The 9,922-nt window shown below is 35.5% G+C and overlaps 1 protein-coding gene across 1 annotated transcript; it reads left to right on the forward strand.

The window, feature by feature from the left end:
- Positions 1-6,036: 6,036 nt before the first annotated feature.
- Positions 6,037-9,040, forward strand: LOC140841279 (CBBY-like protein). The gene is made up of 8 exons (XM_073208572.1): positions 6,037-6,471; positions 6,676-6,746; positions 7,082-7,240; positions 7,775-7,841; positions 8,109-8,204; positions 8,391-8,437; positions 8,601-8,681; positions 8,843-9,040. The coding sequence occupies exons 1-8, from the start codon at positions 6,145-6,147 to the stop codon at positions 8,964-8,966; spliced, it is 972 nt and encodes a 323-aa protein (XP_073064673.1). The 5' UTR covers positions 6,037-6,144; the 3' UTR covers positions 8,967-9,040.
- The last annotated feature ends 882 nt before the right edge of the window (positions 9,041-9,922 follow it).

Genomic DNA, 9,922 nt, shown 5'->3' on the forward strand with positions numbered 1-9,922 from the left:
GAACAAGATGTTCAAACTGATGTGCCTATTCACTCAACTGTTGAGCCAAATGTAGAAAATGTTGTCACTGAGGAGGCTCAGATGCATGTTGACGAACCATAGCGAGTTTCAGTTGACCAACAATCAGAACCATCAGTCACTGATCCTCCCACTGAAAATACCATAGATCAACAACTGAAAATCAGCAGGGCAGTCCATCTGCTGCTCCCAATCAATCTTCTTCTCCTCCTATTCAAGAAGAAGTCAGAGTGCAAGATGTTCAAGAACTGACACATGCTGAAACAGAGGTTTCTGACCGGACTGGTGATATTTGATCAATCTACCAAGGTAAAGGAACCAGGGCCGTCTGGACCAGTATCTCCTCATCCATCATCAGACATGGATTTGGTCCTTGAAGAAATTCAGGACATTCAGCTCAACATGTCCAAAATAATGAGAGAAATAAAGGAGATTCAAAGCACTCAGCTTGCTCACTCTCTGAAGTTGAACTCCTCCAGTGAATTTAATTCAGGCAAACTAAAATCAATTCAAACAGCTGTGACCTACATCTCCTTTGCAATCGACGAGCTTAAAAAGAACAGAGGATTAGCTGAGAGTTTCTCCCTTACTCAAGACTCAATCAGCAAGAGAGTTGAATCTACGGAGACATCTGTCTCAAAGAAAATCGACTTGCTGCAAACCATTGTATTGACTGTTTTCAAAGACATTGCAGCTGATGCTAGGATTCTATCTCTCAAAGTCTATGTGCTCGACAAACAAGGGGAAGCAGCTAGATTAATGAAAGAATAAAAGAGGATACAAGAATAAGAGAGGATTCAACTGAAGAGACATTTTTGTCAGTTATTAGTTGAAAATTATTTGTTTTCTTTGTACGAATCTGTACACTAGAAAAATTATTTTATCTACAATGATTCAAAGCATTCTTTTACTTTAACTGAGCAGTTTATTAAATTCTGAGTTTTTTCAATCACCAAAAAGGGGGAAATTGTTGGAAACTAAATTTCAGTTATTTGACAAACTAGCTTCGAACTTATTAGAATAACTGATCAAAGGCAAACGAGCTTAACTGAACTAAAATCTTACAACTGTTAGTTGTCATTAGCTGAAGATTAATGCGTACCAGCTAAATCTTATCTTCTTCGAACTGATCAGTTGGAAACTGATCAGTTGAAGCAGAATCTAATTGACTGATCAGTAGGGAACTGATCAGTTGAAACAATCAGTTATGAGTTCTCCAGAAAAGTATCCTTCAGCTGATCTCTCAGCTGTACACGTCATCAGTTGAGAACGACAACCGAAAAATAGTACAACAGACTGCAACTAGTAGTGGAACGCCGCATTTCAGAGATTGCAGTGTACGAATGTCAGATAATATTGACGTGGCAATCAAAGGATATAAAGATTCAAAATGTTATTTAATATTACCGTTGAGAGGGAAGCCTATAAATAGGTGAAGAGGGCAGCTGAGAAACATAACACGAACTACTATTCTATTCAAGCTTGTTGTTACTCTGCTAAAATCACCACTCGTATTCGAATATCAAGAGCTCACTCATATCAGATTTATCAGTAGCAATCAAGGCTACATTTACGAGCTTGTTAGCACTTTGAAATCTTTGTTAGATTCATTCAGTTGTGTTTTATTTAGTCACGCACCGTAAAAGTTATTGTGAACTAAGAGTTTCAGTTTGGCAGTGTTAAGTCCAAACTGAAGTGGGTCAGTACAACGTGTGTATTCGATCAAAGTCTTTTAATGAAAATCCTATCTTCGTGATAGAAGGGGTGACGTAGGAGTTATTCTATTCTCGAACAAGAAAAAAATCGTGTGCTTTTTATTTCAGTTACTATCAGTTATTCTATCTTTCAGTCAGTATACTTCCGCAACTGTTTTTCAATTAAACTGATTGTTATCAACTGACGAGATGCCGAGTGTCAGTTTGTCACTAAAATGAACCCAATCTTCGAAAAGAATATATAATCCGTGAGTGTTTATTCAACCCCCCTTCTAAACACTTATCACCTACTAACCGATCCTTTCACAAAGAATCGAGGAGAACCTATCTCACAACTTGAATATGCAAGAATAATAGGTAGTCTAATATTCTTGACTAACTGTACATGTCCAGACCTTGCATATACAGTAATAGTTAAGCAGGTTCACAAGTAATCTAAGTAAGGATCATTGGAAAGCCTTAACGAGAGTGATTGGATATTTAAAATATACATTGAGCAATGGTTTCATATATACAAAATATCCTGCAGTTTTAGAAGGATGTTGTGATGCCAATTGGATATCTGATACAAAAGACTCCAAGTCCACTAGCGAATATATATTCACAATAGGTGGAGGAGCGGTGTCATGGAAATCTTCTAAGCAAACACGTATAGCTCAATCCACTATGGAATCCTAGTTCATTGCTTTAGATAAGCTAGGTAAGAAGCCGAATTGTTGATAAATTTCCTAGAAGATATTCCTTGTTGGAATAAGTTGGTATCTTCTTTTATTATTCATTGTGATAGTTAATCGACGATATTAAGAGCACAAATCAGTATATACAATGGTAAATATCGACACATTTGACTGAGACATAATACCATAAGACAATTGATCTCGAACGGGGTTATTTATGTTGAATATGTGAAATTAAAGAAAAACCTAGCAGATTCATTTACTAAACATAGATAAAATGTACAAATTTTTAAGAGGAATGAGCTTAAATCCCACAAAATAAAATATTTTAGTGGTAAACCAACCTTGTGATTGAAGATCCCAAGACCTTGGTTCAATGGGAAACTAAGTTATAAATATTAGTTTGAATCTTGGAATCAGTGAAGGCTCTCCTATAAAAATCCAAGTAGAAAAGACCTACAACATGTAAGTTCTCTTTTAATGATTCTTATATCTAAGAGGTAGAATATGACATGATACTCTAGATAGTAGATCACTTGTATAAGTGAGAAGTAATGGCCACTTCAATGAAAAACACTTATGAGTATAAGAAATGGTCTAGGGTCGAAATGGACATAACATGAGAACAATAATATGTTAAAATCATTGTTGTATAAGTATTGTTGACTTGGTTTAGATAAACAGTTGGTTAGTTCAAGACATCACGTCACTACACAACTACTAAATCTAAGAAAGATTTAAAGTAAAAAAACTATATATCCTGATTCAATAATAATTCACAAGAGCTTTCAAGTGAATCTGCATACATGCATTAATTTTATTTATGTTGGGGATTGTTAGAAAAGTTGTGATTAGTAAATGAAAGGAAATGGAAGTTGTCCCACATTAGACAATAAACCAAGTATAGTCTTCCTTATAAGCTCCAAGTTTGAGCTAAGGGTTTGGGCCCCAAAGGGCACCAGAAGTTTTTGGAAGGGGGAAGACGTTGATAGGTTGGGTCTCGGTGAAACACATGCACGCACGCGCTCGACGCGGTGTGTGCAATGAGGTAAGATCTCTTGACTGTATTAATATTTTTGGACAAAATTTATTTGGAAAATATTTTTTATTTTCGAAACAAAGATTGCACCCTCCAGTCCGAACAAGTGTGTCCAAAAGTTTGCACCCTCTAGTCCGTACCAGTGTGTCTCGTGTGACCGTCCTTTGGCACAGAACCGTGCGTCCCTTGGCTTGTGCGTGTCCCCTTGGCTTATCATATAAGGGTGCAACCTTTATGTGGTACCGGTTACTCAATTATATCTTCCCTTCCTCTGCAAGCATTCGATACTTTTTATTCTTCACATACATTTCCGAAACTTGAAAGTTCATAAATATACATTGTTCGCTGACATCCAGAATTTGAGATGCTGCAATTCTGGATCGAAGTTGTTGTATCTCGGGGATGATTGTCATTCCTTATAGCACTTATATACAGACAAATTTCTCTTGCGGAAAAAAGATTTTCCTTGCCTCAACTCATACTACTTGATGTGCACCAAAGATCAAGAAAAAGACCAATAACAGAAATTTAGATGATTAACCATATAGTTCCTGAAGTATTTATTAAAACCAATAAAATTAACAAGCATCCGACTTCCACAAATCAAATGTAAGCCAAACAAAAGTGACATAATGCATAAAATTCCAACTTAAAAGAAAAATAGTTTTTATTACATTTTCTGAAAAATTGGCCGACACAAAAAAACCAAAAATATGATAACAATATGCAACTACATACATAAAATAATAATAAGCCCCTGATGTTCAGAGGGACTGACCTCCCACAAGATCAAGCGAGGTAACTTTTGATTCATGACCAGACAAAGCCTTTACGAGCTTGAAGTCTCTCGAGGAGCGACCAGACCTGAAATGAAATGCTATGATAAGTTTCACGGATACAAAAAAAATAGGGGGGGAAAGCCTAGCTGATGTATTATAAGATCTTTCCAGAAGTCATAGTTTAGAATATGTATATGCCTTAGCAGTTATGTCATATGAAGCAGTAACTAAAAAGTATCCCTCATGAGGTTCAAATTTGACTTGAGAAATAAGGTTAAAATGAGCAGGTATATTGTACGAAGATTTTCTTTTCCTCGGATCCCATATTCGGCATGTGTTATCTTCCTCATCGGTAGCTAAATAATAACCGCTTGGGTAAAAACTGACACCAAGCACATGAAACCAAGAATGAAAAAATGATTATCATAAAAAACTAAGCCAAAGGAGCAAAAGAGACGCAAAGAACAAATAATCTCCAAAACCACGAGCCTTACTAGCTTGACTTGGCCTTGCAGAGCAGAGCAAGAATACTCCTGTAACGATCATGGTCTATTAGGCTGAACCAACATGGGACTCAGGCCATACCCATACTTATACCCATACCCATACACATGCAACACTACTGATCATGGGTCGTTAGGATGGTCCAGCATGGGCATCGGCCCATGCCTATGCACCGTCACTCATAGAATATCCCACCCATGAAAGTGGGTTTTTTCGCCTCCCCCAACACTTGAACCCAGGATCTTCAGGCTTAAGTACCTAGATTCTTGAAATGTTGGTACCAACACTTTAGGAAATCCTGTCGAAAGCAGGGATCATTGTCGAACAAATTAATTAAATGAGCGAGGGATAGGTGAACTAAGATTCCAAACAAATTCATTTATCAGTGAAACCTTAGTTAATCATTTTAGTTTATCAATTTCATCATTTAATCTTTGAATTATTTGGTAATTGTTTATTTCATCATTCTAGTAGTAAGTAATCAATCAAATCATCATTGCTAGTTTAATAAGTGGAAATAATAATCGTGAAATACAGTCTCTGGAGGAACGATACTCGTACTCTTGTATACTGTATTATTACTTGACATCGTGCACTTGTGATTACATCGAGCTTTAATTTTATTGACGTTTTACCGATTATTATACAGTGTAAGTTTTGCTCGGTCATTTCAACCTCTTTGGGATGGTTACTCCCGCGACTTGCCTTCATAGATTTGATCATACGACTAAAAGATCTAAGTTTTAACTATTCAAATAACATGAATTCTAAATTCGATCGTTAATTACAATATTTTAAACTAATATGCACCAAAATAATGGAATATGACGTAAACGACAGAAAATTTAAGAAATAAACTTTTATCGTGATTTTCTTTCTAAAAGAATATGTAGGAATTCGAAAACATAAAATATAAAAACGTTTACAAAAATAAATGATGTAAACTGTAATGAGAAGCCTAGAAATTAAGAAAACTTGAAATATGAAAATATGCCGATTTGCTGGTGGAGCAATTTGTTGAGTGATGAGTTTAGTTGTTTTTCTCTAGACTCTCATGCTCCCTTTGTTATTCCATCATCTCTCATTGTCTATCCACTATCTTTCCACTATTTGCACGTTGTTGATTTATTCAAATATTTTTGAATTCCTTGTCAGCTCTTAACCTTATTTGTCCGTTCAATTATTTTTTCTTGGGCTTGACTTATTTTGGGTTTGTCCAAATTGAACCCAAACAATAGTCTACATTTTTTTTATAGTTTAAAAGAAATGGAATGGGTTCGAGTCGCTGATTGAATTCTTCTGTTGGTTTGTATGAGGATAAAAATTTTGTGACGCGAACGAAACAAATAAGGGCCGTATAACCGAATGAAAACTGAGATTGAGCAGAAAGGAAAAGTTGAGAGAAGAATTCAATGGCAGTAACCCCTCTCTCTCCCCCTCTCGCAGCTTCATCATCTTGTTGTGCTGTATTTACCCGCCATTTTCCGCTGCCTTTCCCGAGAAAGACCGCATTTTTATCATCGCCATCTTCTTCGTTAGTATTGGGTGGTTCAAGATTAGCTGGCTTGATATTCAAGAAAAGAACTTTGAGCGGTGATGTGGGGTTTGGTGGGATTAAATGTATGACTTCTGCTGCACCTTCGGTTCTTCCAAAGGCCTTATTGTTCGATTGTGATGGTGTTTTAGTTGACACTGAAAAAGATGGCCATCGCCTTTCTTTCAATGAAACATTCGCTGAGGTAAATAAATTTGTTTTTTTGTTTACTTTAAATTCTCTTGGTTTTTCTATCTTTTTCTTTTCTTTATGGAAACAGTTCATATTACCATGGGGTGAATTGGATGATCATCAGAGCGTTGTCTTGTGTTTTGAGTAAATTGCGTCATTTTTCTTTGTTCTGATTTTATGGGTTTGAGACATAATCTTCAGTGGTTTGATTGAGCAGAAGCAATTGGGAGTGACTTGGGATGTTGATTTGTATGGTGAATTGCTCAAAATCGGTGGCGGCAAGGAAAGGTTCATTCAGTATTTTATGATATTACTTGATACTGTTTGAGATTTTCTTTTTTTTATTGTCATCTAAACTTACTTAATCTAACCATTAGTTTCAAGATGCATGTCTGCAGAAAGTGGCATAATTCTTGGCGATGAAGACTAAGAGTGTGTTTTGATGGAGAAGTTGTTTCAAACAAAATTAGTATGGTCGGACTTTTCTTTCAAAAATGTGTTTGAAAACTGAAAGCTAGAAAATGTGGCTTGCAAAACTTCAATTTCAGCTTCTTGTACAAAATATTACTTCCTCTTTTTGCACTATTAAATTCTATCAATCGTTGTTATTCTTTGGACTTCAGGATGACAGCTTACTTTAACAAGGTAGGCTGGCCAGACAACGCACCAAAGATTGAAGAAGAAAGAAAGCAATTTGTTGCATCGCTTCACAAACGGAAGACGGAACTATTCATGGCGCTTATTGAGAAAAAGTTGCTGCCTCTTAGGCCTGGTGTAGCGAAGTAAGTTGCTGTTTTATCCTTTTGCGTCAGTTTGTAGTGAGGACAATGAAACATTATAGTGAAAATTTTCTTCAAGTGCACGTAATGTTGTAATGTTCTTGACAAAAATAGAGCATTTTACTCTGCAACCTCAAAGTTACTTTTCTTTGTGTGTTTTGACCAAGCTTGCGTCTTAGTGGTTAGTACTTTTCATCCTCTAGAATACTAATTTAAGGATCATATTCATCTGTAACAGTTTTTTTGTGACTTCTATGCCTTGAATTCAAATAAGGATTGTTTGAATGTAAGTGGTCTAGTTTTTTGATATCCATTCCACATTTAACAAACTCAGTTATTGTCTTCCATGACGTAATTTTCTTCTCTAGACTTCCCAATCTTCATGACTGATATTCTTATGTTTATTTCTTATCACTTGTCTGTTCTGACGGTTTTTGTTAGATTCATTATTCAGTTCTTCTTCTGCAAATATTCTTCAAATTCCGAACAATTCACTATCAAAATATCTTTTGAAGATCACTGAACTAAATTTGGCAGGTTGCTGGATCAGGCCTTGGGGAATGGAGTCAAAGTTGCTGTATGCAGCACTTCAAATGAGAAGGCGGTATGCACCATCAGGTTCTCAAGTTTTCTGCTGTATTCATGCCATCATTCTCATGGCTTATCCCCTATCGCATTGTTCTTTCATGAACTGTGATGCACTTTGAAACAACGTATCATAACCATGAAAAGCTTTGAACCAACAATCACAGTTGACCATCTCTTGAATGGCACATAAAATCATTAAAGGTTTTGTTCCATCCCCCCCCTTATATAGTGTGTTTTCAATCTCCTCCCTGTTTAAACAGTTATATGTTGGGGTGAATTTCAGGTATCTGCTGTAGTTTCATTCTTGTTAGGACCTGAGCGAGCCGAAAAAATCCAGATATTTGCTGGAGATGTGGTTCCTCGGAAAAAACCTGATCCAGTAAGCTTCCTAGTACTAGTCTTTATATAGGTTGAGGTTGCTGAAAATATTGACTAACAATCTTGTTAACGTTGTTTATCAATGAATTCCAAGCAACATTATTTTAATGTTATCATGCAAGTGATCAACAATTTTAACTTTGTTGCGATAATCTGTTGAAGTTTCACTGAAACGCTTAATGGGCAGGCAATTTATCTGCTAGCGGCAGAAACACTGGGCATCGAGCCCTCAAGGTATCACCCTTACATAAAGAGAAGAACTTTTAGTTGTTGGAATTACTAGAAGCTAGAGCACTTGTAAATATTTGCTATGGCTGTACTAAGCAATAAATTTTTGGCATTTTATTTATGAATTTTAAACTGTTCCGAATGGCACTCATTTCCTTGTTTGTTCCAGTTGCGTTGTTGTGGAAGACAGTGCCATTGGCCTTGCGGCTGCCAAAGCTGCAGGAATGAAGTGTATCGTAACAAAGAGTGGGTATGTTCTATCTTTTATTACATCTCTTGAAAAAAAAATTCGCTTTCAAAGGCATACTAAACGCCCTTCAAAATTGACAAAACTTGATAACTCAAAGTTTACTCGTAGTATCTTCAAGAAATACCCTTAACACATAGATTTTCGATCTTTGTGGACGACAGGTACACAGGCGACGAGGATTTCTCGAATGCGGATGCAGTTTTTGACTGCATCGGGGATTCTCCGGAAGAAGGATTCGACTTGGCATTTTGTGGAGGCCTTCTTCAGAAACAGTATGTCAATTGAGAACCAGGTCTATCATGTATATTTTCTTTATGCAGTTGTATCATTTAAATCCTTCATTTGCTTTATCCAATTAACCACGATTCTGGACATATATAATTAAGACAGACAATCATGTAATCATTAGAGATTTATTGTAATTTTATTAATGAACAATAAAATTACAATATAGAGCTCAAAGTTTCAATAAAGCAAAGTTTTTTTTTTATTTTTTTGGAAAAGACTAAAGCAAGTTCAGATCATATTTGCTTGTTCATGTTTTGGGAAGAAAAACACTTTCACATTAAATAAAGCAAATAAAACCTTTACTCTTCCAAACCATAATTGATAATCAATTTTTTTCTACTAAAAATTAAAAATATAGGTAGGAAGAAAGATATATAGCACTTATGGTATATTGTAACGTACCGTATCGAAAATCATATACCATATATCTTACCGAAATTACGGTATAAAAAAATTCATACTGATACCAAACCGAAAATTTCGTACCGATTTCGGTATACCGAAAATTTCGGTACATATAACTAGCATACCGAAATTGTTTGGTAAATCGAGATTTCGGTACGGTATCGGTATATACCATTTTATACCGAAACAAATCTTATATTTTAAATTTTTGATAAATTTATTGTTTTAAAATATTATATATTTTAAAAATTTTGCATATTTTTTTGGTATTTTGGTATTTCGATATATATCGAAAATTTTAAATTGTATACTATTACCGTACCGAAAAATTCGGTATTGTTATCGTACTGTATCGAAATCTTCGATCGAAAATTCGATATTTTTTTGATACGATAATTTCAGTATACAAAACAATTTAGTATTTTTTACCACTCCTAAGCACATCCACCGGCCTTACCCAATGGTTCAGTAATTGCATTCATGTTTCGGCTGGAATACTTATTTATTACTATATGTTAAACCGGATGAACACATGTTAACCGATTTTA

The sequence above is a fragment of the Primulina eburnea genome, chromosome 9, assembly GCF_022965805.1.
Source record: "Primulina eburnea isolate SZY01 chromosome 9, ASM2296580v1, whole genome shotgun sequence".
NCBI classification, from domain to species: domain Eukaryota; kingdom Viridiplantae; phylum Streptophyta; class Magnoliopsida; order Lamiales; family Gesneriaceae; genus Primulina; species Primulina eburnea.